This window comes from Leopardus geoffroyi, chromosome B4 (genome assembly GCF_018350155.1).
Source record: "Leopardus geoffroyi isolate Oge1 chromosome B4, O.geoffroyi_Oge1_pat1.0, whole genome shotgun sequence".
Classification (NCBI taxonomy): domain Eukaryota; kingdom Metazoa; phylum Chordata; class Mammalia; order Carnivora; family Felidae; genus Leopardus; species Leopardus geoffroyi.
In genome coordinates, this window is record NC_059341.1 from 60852225 (window position 1) to 60872412 (window position 20188).

Genomic DNA, 20188 nt, shown 5'->3' on the forward strand with positions numbered 1-20188 from the left:
TCTCAGCACTGTGAATTCTAAGATTGGGCTTGCAAGAGGCTAGGAACAACGTACAATTCTGTTTACATAGTCACTTCTTCAAACAAAAATGACACGTTAAAATGTTTGATGGAGAATGCAAAAACCCACATAAATGGACCCAAGGCTCACTTTTATTGTGGGACAAAGTGAGCACTTAAGTTCACAAGTCCCCAAGGCCAGTCTATAACTTATTAACCAGTCGGGTCTCTGACTTTTATAGTCAATGTTCATTCATTTACCTTGAAAGAGAAACAGAAGGTATAGTTAGAGTGACCTATTGTTCTGCTTTGCCTGATATCGAGAGAGCTCCTGAGACACAGGGTTTTCAGTGCTAAAACCAAGAAAGTCCTGGGCAAGCTGGGATGGGTTGATCACCCCATAGATTTACACTAGAGGCATAAAAATAAGTAAATAAAGGGGATTAGGCCTATCTTGTAAGCATTGTTTTCTATTAATTTTATATTCCACATAATAAATATATACGTTATGTATATGTGTTTATATATATCTATATCTATACGTATATATATACCTATATATACGTATAGATATGTAGATATAGATATATAACATAACGATTTCTGTTTAATTTTTCTTTAGCTGACTCATCTTTATTTTTTTATTATTTTTTTCATACATTTTTTTAATGCTCATTTATTTTTGAGAGAGAAGAGAGAGAGAGAGAGAGAGAGAGAGAGAGAGAGAGAGAGACAGCTCACGCCAGGGAGGAGCAGAGAGAGGGAGACACAGAATCCCAAGCAAGCTCCAGGGTCTGAGCTGTCAGATGCGGGGCTTGAACGCACAAACTGTGAGATCATGACCTGAGCCGAAGTCGGACACTTAACCAACTGAGCCACCCAGGTGCACCAAGTTGAATTATCTTACAATGAGAATAATGGGGCCCCTGGGTGACTCAATTGGTTAAGCATCCAACTTTGGCTCAGGTCATGATCTCGTGGTTCGTGAGTTTGAGCCCCATGTCTGGCTCTGTGCTGACAGCTCAGAGCCTGGAACCTGCCTCGGATTCTGAGTCTCTCCCTCTCTCTGTCCCTCCCCACTCTCTCCCTCAAAAATAAATAAACATGAAAAAAAATAAAAGAATAACATATAGTGTGTTCACAGGAGTGTTCATTGCTTAATTAAATACCTATAAGTTACTTTGAGATCCTTTAAGGAAAGCATTAAGTAACTGTAAAGGTTTATAAAAACGTTATTCTTTTTTTATTCAGTGCGACTCAGCAGGATTCAAAGCACCTTACTGATTGAACAAAGAGGATTACTTTACTTTTTTTTAAAGTACTGTAATTCCCATGGAAGTTCACTAACAATATTTATGTAAAATAGAACTAGTTCACAACAAATTGTTTTTATGTATGTATATATGTATGTATGTATGTATGTATGTATGTATGTATTTATACAGATTGTTTAAAAAATATATCAAATAAGGAAGGTAAATGATACAGGGCCTTTGGACCTAAAAAGCAAAATACATAGGCAGGAAGGAGGTAGTTGCACAAGTCAGAAATAAATGAAGCCACCTGGCTTTTGTAAAGAACAATAAGAAAGGGCCCTTTTAGAAAATAGGATCTATTCTCCTTGTACATGCATTCTAGGTAAGCACATTTCTATGAAATGTAATTAGTCCTAGTTACTAAAAACATCATGTTCTCCATTGACAGATACTGTGGTTTCTCTATGGTACTGTTCAAATGGAACATTTTACCCTCTTATGCTTAAATATTGCTGTGTGTATTTCCTCGTGACCACAGAAAAATTCAGAATAAAAAAATTTACATTAACATCTAATTTATTTTTGCCTAGCACCCCAGTAATGTCTTTAATAGCAAATTATAATAAAATTCTGATCAAGGAACACATTGGGGATTAAGTATTGCATTTAGCTGTGTTATTTCTCTAATCTTTTAAAGTCTGGAAACATTTCTGAGTCTGACCGTTTTTACGACATTTCCAGGAGCCCCGTACATTTTGAAGAGTATAGGCCATTGTTGCATGATATCTCTCGCTTTTTGTTTGATGTTCTTCATTATTAGATTGAGGGTAAGAGGGTGATACAGAAGGGATGTGACCTCAGTGTATCACATCAGGAGGCAAAGTGGGATGTTTTGAAGGCAGTATTTTATTGGAGCGTGCAATGTAAGAGCACAGGCCCAAGGACAAAGTCTTCAGTGGGTGGGTTTTGGACGCTGCTTAACGTCACTCAGGTCCGTGGTTGCTGGGAGCACTGGCTTCAGAGAGCCTCCACAGAGCTCCTCTCCAGCTATGCCCGCAGCCAACTCAACTGCCTCTCCATCCAACAGCTGGTTGAGGTTGGGGTACAAAGCCCCGACCTCTTGCCTCAGTTGTGATTCTGAAGGGTCATCCCAACTCCAGAGCTCCCTGTGGGGTAGGCTGACGCCTCTACTGCACCTGCCTCTGAGTTCAAGTTCTCCTTCTGCCTAATCCTGTGGTGCTCTCTCTCCACCTGAGTGGTTCCAGAGATCACTCCCCAATAAATCTCCTGCACACGAATCCAAGAGTTACTGGGTCTTTTTCCCAGGAAACCTAACCTACAACCAGGCCATTATGTATGTGAGTGATAATAATAACATAACATATAATTTGATTTTCAAGTATTACAATTGGTCTATTTTAAACATTAGAGTGTTTAAGGTTCTATGTGTATCACTCCTCCTAAAAGAATTTTATTCCAGCATGATTCTACCATAGGAACTATTGTAATCAGAGACCAACAACACAAAGATGTTAACAAGAGACTTTGTCTGGATTGCTTAGGACAGATCTTAATCCTTAGCTATGCATTTCTAGAAATTTAACTTTTTCAGAGATAATCAAACTCAGAGAAATTAATATAAACTAAGGGTAAATGGAACTCAGAAAAGAACCTGTGGCAATTTATAATGAAAAATATAATTGTCTAGCAAACCAAAACATTTCTGTTGGCTAAGTAGCATACCCTTAATCTGTAAGAAAATGTCAATTGAAGTGAAATCAGAAATTTTCTTGATGAGTAAAAGGATTTGTCTGATTTCAATTTGTCTGATTTATCAAATCTGGTCATCTTTGTACCCTTCAGCCCTGGTGGGACATACCTACAAGTAGACCAGATATTCATTTCTGCTTACCATGGTATTCTGGCCCCAGACCATTTAAAATATACAACTTAGTGCTTATAAATATAAAACTCAACCTCCTAATGGTCCACTACTATCCACTCTGATTCTCCATACTATCGTCAGGGTATTTTTAAAGTGCGAATTGACCTGTCACTCTTCTGCCTGAAACCCTTCAACAGTTTCCTATTGATATTAAATGAAGATAATCTCCTTAACCTTGTCCACAAAATGCTGTGTGGCCTAATCAGAAAAAAAAAATCAATTTTTTCAAGGCCTATTTGGGTTACTTCCTCCAGGAAACCAAATCAGCATAAAATGTATGCGGTAAGCCTCTGAAAACAACAACCTGATTCACAGGGTGGTTGGAGAATGGAATGGAATGAGAAGCAGATCCAGTAACTTCTCCTCGACAATCCCTGTCTTTAGATTTATAGAACTACTCAGCAACAAGACAACCATCAACAGAGCAACAACCGACACTAGTAATGATCTTGTCTGCCCCAGACCCTACTTGAATTTTCTATGTTCAAATAAGCCACAGGATTTGTGACTTACTTCCCTACAGTGAGGCTGAGTCTTGACCTCAGCCATAGCCCCAGGGCCGAAAGGGAGAAGAGGAACTTGGATGGCGTGCCTGTGAAGTAGCTGTCATTTTATATACCTTTTCTAATTTAGCTTTCACGACTGTACCAGATGGGGGAGAGGGTCTTTCTTACCCAGATATTCATTCCCCGAATCCCCAGTGGTATGAGACTATTTGAAGAAGCAAAAGTCATTAAAACATTAAAATAATTACTAGCCAATTGACCTATTACAAAATGAGTCTCCACACAAACTTCCCTTCTGTTTAGCAGTAGGGTCTATCTCAAATATTATGCTAAGGTCTTAGTCTTTCTTGGGCATGATTAAAAATATGGATAAGGCCTAGCATGACCAAGCACGTGGGGAAGTGGGAATTTGCCTGTACTGCCTGCTGGTTATAGTGGGAATTAGTACAATCTCTGGGTAGCCATTTGGCAATAAGTGTGCAAGTGTAAAATGTGCATTCTACTTCACCAAGTTCTAGGAATTTGCCCTAACATTGACATTCTCTGGTGGGAAGAAAGAGCTGAGAAGGAAGTCCAGTTGTTTTAACTGCTTTAACATAGTGGAAACTGTTGAAAACAATGGTTTAAAATAGAAAAATGTGAACGTCAAAGGAGGTCAGAAAACATATTTTTTTCCAGGGTGACCCTCTCTATATGATTATGATGTAATGTCCAATGTAGACTGAGGGATGTCGATCCATAATATCATACAAGTGTGTCAGAAAAACTACACTAACCAAATCCCTAATGTGATTCAGCCTTTGCTCAGTCTAAGTACTGCGTAGCTGCAATTGTAACCTAATTAAAAGTTTTTCTGCTGTGGTAAAGTACACACAACCAATTTTTTTTTTTTTTTTTTTATGTTTACTATAAAATACTGGCTCTCCTTCCAATATCTTAAATTTTTTTGGAAACAATTATCCCCTGATAATGAGGACCTCCAAAATCTAAATTATTCCTGTTATGGATGAGTTAATTGAGGTTTAGAGAGTTTAAGAAATGTGCCCAAGAGCACTAGGCTAAGGAATTAGCCTTTAGTCCAGATATGGACCCTAAATGTGGTCCTCCTTCCAACACACAGTGTGACTCAGGAGAGACCCTCTGCCCTGCTTGCCCATTTGGTCTGTCCTATTCTCTGCCTCCGAGCATGGACAGTTTACTTCAGAACGCGGAAAATAGGTCTGCAAGTTGTACCATGTCTGAATTTCCCTCCAGGTTCAGCCCACAGTAGGAACATCTACTAGCATCCAGGCCATGTGGGGGTTTGCGTTAGAGATGTTCTCTACCTGGACTGTTTCTCCAGTCCTAGATATTTCAACATTAAAAAATAAAAATAAAAAATAAAGTAGATAATTGAAGGAGTAGGACTTGCACTTAGAGTCACTGAATAGGCTGTAAAAAAGGGAAAGAAATCCCCACCCTAAAAGATAGAAGGTATAAAAAAGAAAGTCCCACCAAAACCTTTTGGTTTATAGATTTTCTGAGACCTCACACCATCTCGAAAGAGCTAATGCTAAAATTCAAACAGACTTTGAAGCAGTCATAATTACTTCTAAAGAAATCAATTTTGTTTCATATAGTCCATATTAAATGGCTAATACAGAGGAAAAACCAAATAAAGTATAGGAATTCTATTCCTATACGATACACACATGACTTACAGTTAAAAATGAGTGGTGGGGCGCCTGGGTGGCGCAGTCGGTTAAGCGTCGGACTTCAGCCAGGTCACGATCTCGCGGTCCGTGAGTTCGAGCCCCACGTCAGGCTCTGGGCTGATGGCTCAGAGCCTGGAGCCTGTTTCCGATTCTGTGTCTCCCTCTCTCTCTGCCCCTCCCCCCGTTCATGCTCTGTCTCTCTCTGTCCCAAAAATAAATAAACGTTGAAAAAAAAAATTAAAAAAAAAATGAGTGGTATCATTAAAATTCCTTTTAAAACTGGAAAGTAATCGCTTTTTAAAGTACAATAATTTTAAGTACTGGAATCACAGGATATGAATAGATACTCTACAACAAAGGGACTATAATAATTTTCTAGAATGTATTCACAGTATTTCAGTTTTTCTTGGGCTGCCTATATTAAACATCAATGGGTTTTCATAAGTTGAATTCGACTATTATGATGAAAAACAGTCTTTGGTGGGGCTTCTTTTTCTTACTTGAAAAAATGAAGTTTTTGTACTCAACCCTAAAATTAGGAATGGGGAAGACAGCAAGATTTAAGGAAAAAAAAAACAAACCCACAGCTTTTCAGTTTTAAAAAGAAAAAGACTTTTTAAAATTGAATTATAATGTTAGTGAATTTCTAATATCAGTGAAGATCATTTTTAGGAAACTGAAGGCACCAAACAAATTTCTTTTTTCCTTTTTAACTTGAGCTTTAAAATCTTTAAACCATATCTAGTGTAGTATATATCATCACAGAATATCACAGTGCCTTGCACTTTTCTTTTATAAGGAGTGTCACTGTCAGTTTTTCTTTAATAGGTGAAGAAAGGGCACCCTATAATAGCATTTGGAGAGTGGTTTCCACATATACAATGCAATTTCACATGTATACTGTACAATTAGTACAATCGCCAAATATTTCTGGTTTTCTCTCGTTCTTAGATTATCAAGAGATTCTATCCTGGCTCCGTCTTATTTGTATAGGGTCGTGCAACTACTTCTGGCCAATGGGTTGTAAGCAGAAATCTCTGCTTGAGACCCTCCAAACTGCTTTTCCTTCTGGCATGAAGACTAGCAATATTCAAGATGACAGCTTGTCCACTGGCCTGGAACCCCGAGTGACTCTAAGGAGCAAAACCTTACTGATGACCTATAAAGGACATAAAGCATAAGCGGTAAATAAATCCTCACCATTTGAAGCCACTAAAATTCTGTGATGATCTGTTACTGCATTGCTTAGCCTCATCTTACTCATGCACTATATTTCCTTTATCACAGATGGAAAATCCACTGTATCTTTATCTTTGTTAGGATCAGGAATTTGTAAAAATCAATAGAAAGCAGACAAGAGTCAAAGCAGGAAAGGTCCCATAGGGACTTTCTCTCTCTTCATGGATGTAAACATCACCAAAAATGTTCCTTAATTTCAGAGAATCCATTTGGCTTGTAGTGACAAGAGAAAAACGGGTTCCATTCTAAAACATGTTTTTGTTATATCACTAAATATTATTATTTAAAAATTTTTTTTAAATGTTTATTTACTTTTGAGAGTAAGAGAGACAGTGTGAGTGGGGGAGGGGCAGAGAGAGAGGGAGACACAGAATCCAAAGCAGGCTCCAGGCTCTGAGCTGTCAGCACAGAGCCCGACGCGGGGCTTGAACTCACAAACTGCGAGATCGTGGCCTGAGCCAAAGTTGGACGCTCAACTGACTGAACCACCCAGGCGCCCCTCACTAAATATTATTAATGGAAATGATAATAGTTCGCTTGAACTGAATATGATTATATTCTGGGCCCTATACTTGGTGCTTAATTTATCTCATTTAATTTCAGTTCATCCTCACAGTGATCCTAAGAAGTAGCTATTGATATTGAGATCTTCCTAGCTTCAAACTAGTATTCTTTCCTTTATGGCCATGGGGTCTTATAATTTTCAAAGTGCCTTTACCATACATAATTCTACTTCATCTCTTCAGCAACTATTGTGTTGATATTCTTCATTTTGCAGATGCAGGAATAGGACTTCGGGTAACTTTTTTGATCTGTGCTGGGTCATACAGTGAGTAATAGAACCAGGTCCTTGGAATCCAGTCCTTTTGGTTCTTTATTACACTTTGCAGAACAATAAAAATAATGCAAAGAGATGGTTAAACACAATGTATTTTTCACTTTTCCTTAATGCTTTTCTTCAGGCATCTGATTTTCATAGGTGCTTTTCACTTTGGGGGAGACATAGCCAAAATCTTGGAATGGTTTAGACCCTCTGTGATAAATAGTTTGCCATTTAGTCAAGCAGGTTAAAAATTAAAGCAGGCATCAACTAGAAGTCATTGTTTGCAGGTTTATAAAGTGCTTTGCAGAAGGCAATCTGGTGAGAGTTTTAAATGGATTGTCATGTGTTTGATTAAACGGTCCGGGCAAATACCCCTGAAGCTTACAGAACAGAGCCTTTATTTTCAAAGAAACTCAGTTGCATTTAGCCTGGCTGAACTAGAGCCCCTTTGAAAGTCAGGACAATGACAAGAGGAGCCAGTAGTCAAACACTCTTAGGGTCAAACTGGAAAGGCATTATTCCATAAACTTTCTATTTTTTCCATAGTAAAAAAATTAATAGATTTCTATCAGGACACCCTTCCAGGAGGACTGGAAGTACCTATTCTCTCTCTATCCTTAAAAAAATTTTTTTTTATTTACTGGCATAACATTATACATCATAATTTTTTTTCATAATCACATTAAGAGAAAACTTTTATTTTGTGTCTTTCATTTAAATCTTGAAATATACATATTATGATTATATATACATATATTATTTTTCAAATAATTTTCATACAAAAGATATTACAGTCTTGGCAACGTGCTTTAAAAGAATTTCCAAACCTGACAAAATATTCTGAACGTCTCCTCATGTCAATCATTTATCTATATATGATTTCTAACACATACATGCTATTATACTGTATGGGTCCGTAGTAATTTATTGCACCCATCCCTACTTTTAGACATCTAGGTTAATTCCAGCTTTTCACAGTTGCAAATAAATAATGCTGGATAAACAGCCTTGAAAGTGAATTTCTGCCCTTAACTCTCGTGTGTTTTAGGTGGTAGTCTTAAACCCATTTAAAGTATGGGGATTATTATCACAGTAATAGCTAACATTCACTGAGCATATCGTAAGTAGGCCAGTGACCTAAAACAAGTTTCTCTGTCTCCAGATTTCTTGTTTTTGCTTTTGCTCAGGAGTATTTTGTCTACCACTGGGAATCTGAGAGGCTGGCTTTGTCATTCGCTATCTAGTGTGACCCGAGGTAAGTCACTATAGCTCTTGAGCCTCAGTTTTATCATCTGTAAACTGGGATAATTGTACCTAACTCACAGGCTTATTGTAAGGATTAAATGAGATATTACAAGCAAAGAGCACAATGCTTAGTGCACAGAAAGAGCTCAGTAAATGTTAGTTACTCTTTAATCTTAACATGGAGCGAATCAGAAATTAATATTACTCTTTTATTCACACAGAGAGGAGTGCTCAACCAGCTTGTCTTAATAATAATCTCTCAATCTTAAAGAAATCTTTTAAATATGTATTTATTTTTGAGAGAGGGAGAGACAGAGTGCAAGAGGGGAAGGTGCAGAGAGAGGGGAAGACACACAATCTGAAGCAGGCTTCAGGCTCCGACGTGGGCCTTAAACTCACAAACTGCTACATCATGACCTGAGCCAGAGTTGGATGCTCACCTGACTGAGCCACCCAGCTGCCCCTCCTCTCTTTTCTAATCACATTTTTTATGCTTTAAAAAATCTCCATACCTGTAACTACATCTCCATTCTCATTTTTACTATTCGTGTCTTTTATTTTTGTTCCTGAATTAGTTTTGCCAAAGTTTTTCCTACTTCCTTGACTTTTCAAAGAATCACCTTTTGGTTTTTATAAGTCAAGTTCAGTCTTTAAAAAAAATTCCCTATTGCATTAATACTTTATATTTACATTTACGTTCTAGAACTGTATTTGTTTTTTTAATGTTTTACTTTATTTATTAAAAAAAAATTTATGTTTATTTTTGAGAGCGAGAGACAGAGTGTGAGTGGGGGAGGAATAGAGAGAGAGGGAGACACAGAATCCAAAGCAGGCTCCAGGCTCTGAGTTGTCAGCACAGAGTCCGATGTAGGACCTGAACCCACAAACCGCCAGATGATGACCTGAACTGAAGTTGGACACTTAACTGAGCCACCCAGGAGCCCCCTATTTTATTTATTCTAAAAGAGAGTGTGAGCAGGAGAGGGGCAGAGAGAGAAAGAAAGAGCAAATCCCAAGCGGGCTCTGCAGGGCTTGATCTCATGAATCCTGAGCTCATGACCTAAACTGAAATCAAGAGTCGGATGCTTAATTGACTGAGCCACCCAGGTGCTCCAGAAATGTATTTGACTTTGTTAATCATAATAGAATTTACATCCATTTGAAAAATAGAATTATGTGTAGGATTAGTTATGTTTTGATCTATAATACTTGGTGCACATAAGGGCCATGGACCCTTGGAAGGGATTCTACACTAATCTTTACATCCTTCTACTTTCTTTAGGTTTCTTTTCTTTTTCAAGTTTCCTGAGTTAAGAGCTTGGTTTTTTGTTTTTACATTTTTGTATATTGTGTTAAATGCATTTAAAGCAATAAACTATCCTCCAAATACTGCTTTGACCATATCCCACAATTACAAAGCTGCATATATAGAAAAGCAGCTCTATTTAGCCAGTGGGAAGGTTTTATTAATAGTTTCCTTCTAGAGGCACCTGACTCAGTCGGTTAAGCATCTGATTCTTGATTTCGGTTCAGATCATGATCTCACAGTCATGAGATCAAACCCCGCATGGGGCCCTACATGGAGCCCTGCATCAAGCTCCACAGAGCCTGCTTAGAGTCTCTCTTTCCTTCTCCTTTTGTCCGCCCCCCCTTCTCTCTCTCTCTCTCTCTCAAAAAAAAAAAAAAATACAGTTCCCTTCTATTATCATTTACTGCAGTCATTTGACATTCATTGGTTACTTACTATGAGGTAGTCCTAGGAGAGTAAAAGTAATACTGAAGAGTCACTTTGGTCAAAGAGCTTACATTTTCAGCTTACATGCTGAAAACAAAAATCAGATGAATTCTGAGAGCTGTAGAGGTTTTCAACCACAATTTTTCTCACGTTCTGGCCTACGATGTTAGCCTGTCTATCGACATTTAGCCTAGATTTGGAGAAGAGGGAATAAGTGAAAGAGGATAAAAATCCATGTACAACGGTAGGTTAATAAAGTTAGCAATGGCTATGGTCTGTATCTGTTAACTGGGTTTATTCCCTGAACTTTAATTCTAATGTCTGAGAATGTTGATGATTGCAGTTTTGGAAGGCCCTACAAATAATCTCTTATTTAGGCCATGAGTTCTTCATCTAGGTGAATGAAACTTAATGAAAAAGTAAATATATCCATTATATATATATACATATACCTACTTATATTTAGCATATATGTACATTCGCATATTTTTTTCACTAAAGTCTGTAAATTAGCATTTCTCCCATTATGAAAGTAGTCAGCAAACCACAGTAACATTAGCAACCTGTGACTTCACCCCAAGAGAAATCACACATATTTTCTACCACGTTGAAGTTGTTGCAGATATCTAAAATGTTGTTTAAATAATGTGCGTCATTACTGCAAAATTACTGTAGGTCTTGATCTTGTTATTTAATGCATTAATAAAGACACAAATATGTAACTGTTATCAATGGCTGTGGAATAAGTTACCCCCTAAATTAGTGGCTTACATAACAAATATTTATAATTTCACTGCCTCTGTGAGCCAGGAATCTGGCCTGATTTAGCTTGGTCTGTGGCTCAGGGTCCTTTCCCAGGCTGCAGTCAAGGTGTCAGCTAGGGCTGCGGTCATCTCAGGTTGTTGGCAGTTCTTTGCAGGTGTTGGACTGAGTGTCTCAGTCCTTTGGTGGCTGCTGACTGGAGACCTCTCTCAGTTCCCTGCCAAGTGAGCCTCTCCATAAGGTAGGTCTCTGTGTGGCAAGCTGGTTTCCACCAGAGTGAGCAAGGGAGAGAGCAAGAGGTGATAGCAAGATGAAAGCCAGATTCTTTTTATAACTTTATCATGAGAAGTGACATTACATCAGTTTTGATGTATTTTCTTTTTCAGAACCGAGTCACCAGGTCCACACTCAAGAGGAGGGGTTGCACAAGACAAGAATACTGGAAATGAAGATTATTGGGAGTCATCTTAGAAGCTGCCTACCACATAACTGTATCACAAATTCACTTTTTAGTGTTTCAATAACTGCATGTTAATAAAATCAATTTCCTTTGTAGCCCTAGATGGTTTATTTTATGCATTTAAGGACAATATTCTGAAAAAGATCCATAGATTTCACCAAGCTTCCAGAAGGGCACATGGCTTTAATTTACTTTAGTTCAGGCACCTTCAACAACTTCTTGCAGGAGTTTGTTTAGAATAGCATCAGTTTAAAAACTGGAGGTTAAAGCTTTAGTCTCCATATTATCCTCTTCTGATACCCTAGACTAGTCCACATTACTCTAGTGGTATGGAAAAAATGGCATACTGGAAAGTATAAAATTGCTCTAGAACATTCCACAAACTGTTCTCCATTCTACTAATTTGAATTAATGTATGTACGAGTGTGGTGGAGGGAAAGAGGTGTATAGGCCTCTGTCAAGCATGTTTGATCACAATGAAACTTCCTTACACTTGTACATGGCAATGGTCATTTGAGCCTCAAAAGGACCATATGATAAAGGTGGAAATGATTTCCTCAAGAATACACTAATTACCACAATAGTGCTCTTTCTGTTACCAAGCAATGTATGAGAAAAGCACCGAGTGTAAAAAAAGAGAGAAATGATGTCATGAGGCTTCCCTAAGTCTTTTGCATCTATCACTTGCTCTTGGTGAAGTTAAAGATAATTATGTTTTCTGCAAGCACAGTACCAGCTTCATATATTGCCTTAGTAGTCTCTAAAAGCCAGGGGTATTTGATAACACCTCCAATAGATCGAAGATAAATTTGTTAACAGATGCAGATCGAAGATAAATTTGTTAACAATAATTGGGAACGATTCTCTTATTTGGTTTGCCCAGCAACTTTTCTCCCCAAAGACAAATGCATCATCTTCACAAAGTCATCTCTTTTGAGTCATGATGCAGGGGTTTTCCTCCTGGTTCACCAATCCTACATAAAGGAGCCCAGTACTGTCAGATATTTTAGATTTTCCAAGATAACCTAAGCAAGTTTTTCGTGTATGCCTCCCAGTTTTTTGTGGCGTTTCCAAATTTAAATCCCTTTCAAGTCTTTGCAGTGGAGTCACGGTGAGATGGAAAAGGGTCAAGGAACCCGGGTTACTTCTAGATCCCACAGCTAGTGGCTAAGCAACTTGGTCAGCCAATCCATCTTTGTTAATTATCACCTTTTCGTAATCTGCAAATTGCGTGGATTCGTGGGAATGATCTCTAAACCCCTTTCCATTTCCAACATTCTTTGCATTACACTGGGAAATAGAAAAACTCCGTCATTTAGGACACGTGACTAATGTGGCAACACATTGGGCACTCACATAAGAGGCCTGAACCAGTTTTGAGTAGATTAGAGGGAAGTGAGGTGAGGGTGATTAGTAAGGTTAGTAGTGACAGTCCAGCCAGCTCCTCCAGGACCATCAGGAATTCACCAGGCGTAAGTGGGTGGGGCAGGGGAGCGGGCGTTGACGACAGAAGGCTACTTCCGGCTATGGCGCGTATGACGTCAGGGCCGAGTCGGACCGGCCTAGCCACCGAGAAGCCGAAGAGGGAGGGCTCGCGAGAGTTCAGGAAGGCCGCCCCGAGATTCCGGCGCGGCCGCGGGTTCCACCTCCCGGGGGCGGGGCGAGGGCGGAGCGGGCAAAAGGGAGCGGACGGGCCCCGGGCCGGCTGCGGTCCGTGCGGAGGCTGAGCCGGCCGCTGGCGCGACCGGAGGCAGGTGAGTACGCGGATGCGGCGCGCGGCGGCCGCGCTTGGGGGCCCCCCTCGCCGCGCCGGCCCCAACTCTGCGAGTAGGGGCAGGAGGAGATCTTATGTGTCTTTGGGTGTCCAGGGACGACTCGGCTAATGTCGGGGCTGGCGGTGTCTCCAGTGAAGCCCCAGCGACGGCCTTGGCCCGCCCTCTTGCTCCCCGAGGTGATACTAGCCCCGTGTGTCCGGAGGGTAGCCCTGAGCCCGAGGAGGAATCTTTGTGCTTCTCTGCTCTTCTCCCCTTCCACTCCTCGGCCCCCGAGCTCCCCGATCCCGGTCCCTGCCTGGGCTTCATAAACAATAACAAATGTCGCGGAACCTTTCCTGGTACCCCGGGCTCGCCCGTCCCATGCCCTCCAGCCCGTGTCACCGAGAAGAGGTATTCTAGGCATGGCTCAAATTGTGGGGGCTGCTTGTGTACCATTCCTAAAAACTGATGCGTCAGATTGCTAAACATTTCTCGGATCGACACAGTAAAGCCGCCCAGCTCCCAGAAGCACGGAGTGTTCAACACCGGTCTCAAAATCTGTCCCTACCCCTGGCACCGTAGACCCTTCTTTTAAACATCATTTGCTCCCACTCCCTTTTTTCCTCTTTACTGTCGGGGACAAACGAGTGGTTGCTTGGTATGGGAATAGGATAGGTTGTACCCGATTGAGTAGGAGACGTTTCGTCTTTAAAAAGTTATCAGGTTGACAGCAAAAGAACAAACTTTATTTTCAAAACCGGTGGCCTCCCGTTTACTGATGCGGCTTTTGCTTTGTGGCATCACTTTTCGGGTTGCAAGTTTGGAGGAAAGATATAAAAAGAAATGGGGGGAGGAGGGGCGGGAAGAGCTGGGTGCTGGAAGTGGTGGCTTGTCCAAAAACTGCGATCCGTTCTCACTTGGTAAAATGCAGAACCAATGCTCTTGTCTGTTTCACATAACTTGTGATAAGTTCTGATAGAAGTCAACTGCTCGGAAAAGGCCTGAGTATTAGCTTTCTTACTGCTAAAGTCTGAGGAAACAACTCTTAAGTGTTTTAATTTATGCCTCCTGGTTGTAAGGTGGGAGGGAGACCTTGTCTTTTAGGGGGTGGGGATGGGATGGGGGCTTCAACTTCTCAGGTCTCCCTACTTTAAGGCAGGATCTATTATTAAGTCCAGTTTTTTCTTAGGGTAGATTTTTTTTTGTCTCAGTCACATGTGTATATAACATACTGGGAACCTCTTTGTATTTGATTGACCTTTCTTTGTATGCCTCAGGATATATAAAACAGTTAAGTTTACTATACTCTACCCGGTAGCTGAGAGGTATTATATGTGAATTAGCCACTATTATGACTATTTGAGGAAGAGAAATTAGTCCAAAATATGATGTTAAATTGTGATTACATTTGTTCATTGCATAGGTTTATCAAAGCACTTTTATGTGAAAAATCTTGATCTCAAAAGTAAAAAAAAGAAAATTTGGTTTGATCTGGCTTAGCTTTGTGTTTTTTCTCCTGGTTAAGATGACTGATAACGATTCCCATTTGGCTGGGATGTGTTTAGGATGAGAAATAAATTGGATGTAGTTTTTGTACTCCTTTGAAAGGACCTGCTATTGAGGAATGAAAAAAAATTAAACTTAGAAAAGCCACCTTAAATGGATGCAATTCTTTTTTAGCCTTCTGGTTTTTTTAGTTTATTTTAAAATGAGTCAGAGAATAGAGACTAGGAATATTTGTGCAAATGAATAGGTATCCTCAGAAGTTTTTATGCTGAAAAATTTATTTCAAAAGGTAGGACACTATAAAAACAAAGGAGAATTAGTAGAAAATGGCAACAAAGCAATGCACTCAAATCAGCCATTTGTTTTCAGAAAAGTTCTCTCAAAGTAAGGGCAACGTCATTGTGTAAGCGAAGTTGGATAATACTATAGAAAATGCTTTCCAGTGATCCGGAATAAGTTGGAGACTTGTTTTGTGTGTGTGTGTGTGTGTGTGTGTGGCATTTTTTTTTTAGGAGGAAAAAGAGAGCACATATCAAAGCCAGAAAGATTTGCATCTCGATGTAATGTAAAAATTATTTTATTTTACATAAATAGTGTAGGGTGAATCAAGCAAGCATATTGTCTTCTAGCATCCCCAGGATTACATTGAAATCAGCAGATGGGCAAGTTATGATTAGGTTAGACTTGACATATGCAGAAATTATGCTACTGTATTTTTATATTAAAAGTACCGTGGGCTTTTTTGAATGAAATAATGCAAGTAAGCTTTTAAGGCATAAGAAATTTTTTAAAAAAATACATTGGTTTACAAAGATATTCTTAGTCAGCAATTTAAGTGTATTAAATGAGTCCTTCTTTCTTCCCTCTCCCTGCAAAATTTTATTTAAGTCTCAACAGAATATTTAGCAAGGTAAGACCAGTACATAAGTGCATTGGGTTACATAAAGCTCCTGTCTCCAGGTGAAAGTTTGGTAATTGACAGGGTTTGATTGTTAAGAACGTTTAGAGAGAGGGAGAAGAAAGACAGCAATGAACAATATTTGCTGTCTGGTGCACTCAGATGAGCTGTAGTCTCTATCTTCAAAGAGATGTAAGTCATCTACATTGGGAGGGAAATTTACCCAAATAACTGATACATGATGCATTTTGTGGAGAAGCCTAGGAGGGAGGGATTAAATTCTACTAGATCAGATAAGGAAGGTTTTGAGGAGGGAACAGCATTTGTGTAAATGATTTGGATGATTTAGTCATGATAATCATAATAAGTAAACACATTATATAATGCTGATTGCTGCTAAACCCTTATATGTACTAATTTACCTGGGTTTAATCCCTGTAACAACCATATGGAGTAGGTATTTTTTATTATTTCCATTTTGCAGACAGAGTAACTGAGTTACCAAGACCAGCTAACTAGAAAATCATAGAACAAGGGTTCCAAGTCACGAATTCTGGTTTATACCTGTCCCTGTGCTTACTCACTATCCTTATTTTCTCTTCCATTCTTGATGGTCTTTCTCAGGTCTGTTTCAAAAAATTGATTTTGGCAAATGCATTTCACTGACACATAAATTTAGGGCTCAATTTTCTAGAAAGACCTAGAAAGCTTCAAAATAAAGAAAACCTAGGTAAATAAGTTATTTTTGGAAAGTTAGGTAATCCATTTCAAGAAGTTACTCAAGTGTATGCAAATTAAATATAACCACTGAGTGGGACTTTTGATAAATTTGACTTATTACCTAGTAGCATACCCATAAGGATTTAGGAATGGGAAATTGTAACTATATTAACTCCTTTCCCTAATGGAATGTTTGAATCATTGTATATTTTGGCTTGTAATTTTAAAAAATCACTTGGCACTGGGTCATTTTGGATTGAATTGGGAAGTTGGAATTTAGTTAATGATTGATTGTCTCAGCCCCTTGAGTTTTTATTTCCACCAACAAATCAATTTATTATTCCTGAATCAGGTTTTTTGTTTGTTTGTTTTGTTTTGTTTTGTTTTTAAGATTTTACTTTTAGGTGATCTTTATACAAAATGCAGGGCTCCAACTCAACCCCAAGATAAGAATTACACGCTTTACCGACTGAGCAAGCCAGGTGCCCCATGAATCACGGTTTTGAATAGAGTGTTGTACATGTATAAAATGAGAGATGTTCGGGGCGCCTGGGTGGCTCAGTTGGTTGAGCGTCCGACTTTGGCTCAGGCCATGATCCCATAGCTCGTGGGTTCGAGCCCCACGTCAGGCTCTGTGCTGACAGCTCAGAGCCTGGAACCTGCTTCAGACTCTGTGTCTCCCTCTCTCTCTGCCCCTAACCCACTCGCATTCTGTCTCTGTCTCTCTCAAAAATAAATAAACATTAAAAGAAATTGAAAAAATAAAATAAAATGAGAGATGTTCAATCACTGATACTTTATGTTAGGGCAATTTTGAAAGCTCTTTGGGATTGTAAAATAAAAGGTGCCATACAAATGCATTGTGCCTAGTATAGGCTTACTCAAGAAATGCTTCTTTGTTGAATGAATAGTCCAAATGATTTTATTAATGAAGTTGCAAGAATAGTTCACATTTGTTATTGGTTATCTAAGTATTGGGATCACAGTAAACTCAACTGGGTTTAAAGGTTAGGATAAAAAGTATATCTTGGCAGTGGTAGGGGTACTGTCTACCGAAATGCAGACACTTCAGCTCCTTTGGCTGTGTCCTGATTGACCAAATTCCTAATAGAGTTCCAGAGGCACATTTTCTGTGATTGAGTATAGTAAGTGTTCTCTCCTTGTTTGATTTGGGTAGATTGTAGAAAACCTCCACAGTAGGATAATTCATGGTTTGGTGAGCTTAAAACCTAACAGAAGTAGCAGAACTAAAGCCAAGATTTAAAGCTCATATACTTTTATTATTACAATTAGACAAAACATATATACACACACACATATATATGTACATATATACATATATATACATAGCTTAAATTAATAGTGATGAAATATTATTTCCATTTATCACTGCCTGATTGACAACATTTTTAGGATCTTCAGCCCATAATTTCATGCAGATACTTATAAGACAGCTATGCTTTGTTGCCCCCCCCCCCCCCCCAAAAACAAAGTTAAAAGTTTCTCTAAGTACAGATTTGGTTTTGAAAAGTTATTTTTAGTAAAAAGGACTGTGAGTTGGTCCCTCAAAGGGAAACCAGATATACTCTCACCTCCTTGCTGGTAGAATTTTTTGGCCGTCTTTTCCCCTAATAGACTAGTTTTGTCTACATTGAAAATTTACTGAGACAGGCAGCCTCCCTCTTAGATGATCTGCACAGGCCTTAGGGAAGAGGTTAGCAGTGACAGGTCATATAGTGAGCTGACCATTCACACTGAAAGGCCTCGAACTTTAGCAGTTTTATGATAGTACTTGTACTATGCTTAGCTTTTAAATTGTTAAACTCCTTGCCTTCTCCTGAATTAACACTAGACCAGTTGACAACCCAAAGTGATGTTAATTCTCTGGCCACCCCATGCAGGGTTTCTTGTTTTCCTTGTCTTCTGCTGATTCTTATTGATTCCATGGGTATAGACTTTTCACATATTACAGCCAATAAGTCTGATCCCATTACACAGGCAGCATCCACGGTTTTCTTACTTTTTACAATGATTTGCTGTCTCTAAATTTGATTCCTAATTTTGAAACATTTTCACTGTTTTTGCAATTACTGAATATGATGGAGTTAAAAATACTTAACACCCAAAATCCATCACAAATACAACTTCCCCAGACTAAAGAGCAAATAATGGAAGCCTAAATGACTGTGCACGGTTGTTAATACCATCTAATTTTGGCCAGTAGAGTTGGTGTACGTTTGCTATGGAACCTAAGTTTCATTCTGTCTAGGAAAAGTTAAAAAAATTGAAAGTTTGGAAGCAGGCTTCTGTACACATCAGTAAGCACTTTTTTATTTTTATTTATTTTTTTTAGCAGCGGGGTGGGGTCTGTCCTGCTCTCCCTCCATACAGTCACTGCTATTCTACTTTTATGACTTCGAGATTTTGGCTACAGTTCTCTAGACTCTTCAGCAATCCTGGAGACACAGTATGTAATTTGTACATTTAATATGAAAAATGCTTTGTGTAATGTATGTTTCTCAAACTTTGTCTCCCAGCAAGAATTTATAGACTGAGCTCTCTGTATATCATCTTCCCTTCTGACGTATTCTTGGCTCTTTTCTCTTCCTGAATGTCACCAATCAGTATATGGGTCTAATAATAATTTTATCAACAATTAGTCACTTATCACTTACTATGTACAAGACATAATGCTAAGTATTTTATGTAAATATTATCTCATTTAATCCCTGCAGCAACCCTATGAGTTATTATTTCTGCTTACACGTGAGGAAACTGGAGTCTATGGAGGTGAAGTGACCAGATTCATGTGGGTAGATAGTAAGTGATGGAGTTAGAAATTGATCCCTAAGTTCCAGTTTACTTTTCTCCTGTTTGCTTTATTTTATCTAATAAACTTCTCCCCTGCCGTTTAATTTACTTCCTTCTTCTAGTCCCACCTGAGTTTTCTTTCTTCCCTTCACTTCCTCCCTTTTTAAGTAGTTATTTACAGTTTTGCATGTCACACAAATTCTTTTGGGAAGAGTATACAGAAATACATCAGCTGTATTCAGATTTCCTGTAGAAGGGGACTTGCTCTTGGAGGGAGCTTATTGTAAGAATAATGCTTGTCGCACATTATATTTGTATGGTGCTTTAGAGTTTCTTAAAGCATCCCCCCCCCCCCCCACTTTTTCTTACTTAATCCTCCTGGCAAACTTTAACTCAGGTCTTTAGATTAAAAGGTGCTGCAGGCAGTTTCCTAAGGACCATGCACAATTGATTGAGATGCAGTTCTTGTCCTCAGCAATTTTTTTTTTTTATTTAAAAAAAATTTTTTTTTAATGTTTATTTATTTTTGAGACAGAGAGAGACAGAGCATGAACGGGAGAGGGCCAGAGAGAGGGAGACATAGAATCTGAAACAGGCTGCAGGCTCCGAGCTGTCAGCACAGAGCCTGATGCGGGGCTTGAACTCACGGACTGCGAGATCATGACCTGAGCCGAAGTTGGCCGCTCAACTGACTGAGCCACCCAGGCGCCCCTGTCCTCAGCAATTTTAATGCTGAAATAGATGACATAATCAAATGTTCTGACTTCATTCAAGCAAATCAAGAGCAAATAACTATCATTACAGCACGGCATTTTCTTAAAGGGTATTAAGGTTT

General features: G+C 39.0%; 1 protein-coding gene and 1 long non-coding RNA gene across 4 annotated transcripts in view; both read left to right on the plus strand.

Moving 5' to 3' along the window:
• The window catches only part of LOC123590677, a 38564-nt gene extending 26805 nt beyond the window's left edge, over positions 1-11759 (plus strand). For both annotated transcript variants that reach the window (XR_006708914.1, XR_006708915.1), the window contains 3 exons: positions 6394-6584; positions 8650-8717; positions 11591-11759. This is a non-coding gene — a long non-coding RNA (uncharacterized LOC123590677). The remainder of the gene's footprint in view (positions 1-6393; positions 6585-8649; positions 8718-11590) is intronic.
• Positions 11760-13294: 1535 nt separating this feature from the next.
• The window catches only part of STK38L (serine/threonine kinase 38 like), an 85460-nt gene continuing 78566 nt past the window's right edge, over positions 13295-20188 (plus strand). Inside the window, exons 1-2 of one of the 2 annotated variants that reach the window (XM_045466224.1) lie at positions 13342-13418; positions 18896-19009. In XM_045466224.1, the coding sequence (XP_045322180.1) occupies position 19009 (1 nt within the window). In that variant the 5' untranslated portion in view covers positions 13342-13418; positions 18896-19008. Of the gene's footprint in view, positions 13419-18895; positions 19010-20188 lie in introns of both variants that reach the window. The other variant, XM_045466223.1, reaches the window with a different exon arrangement.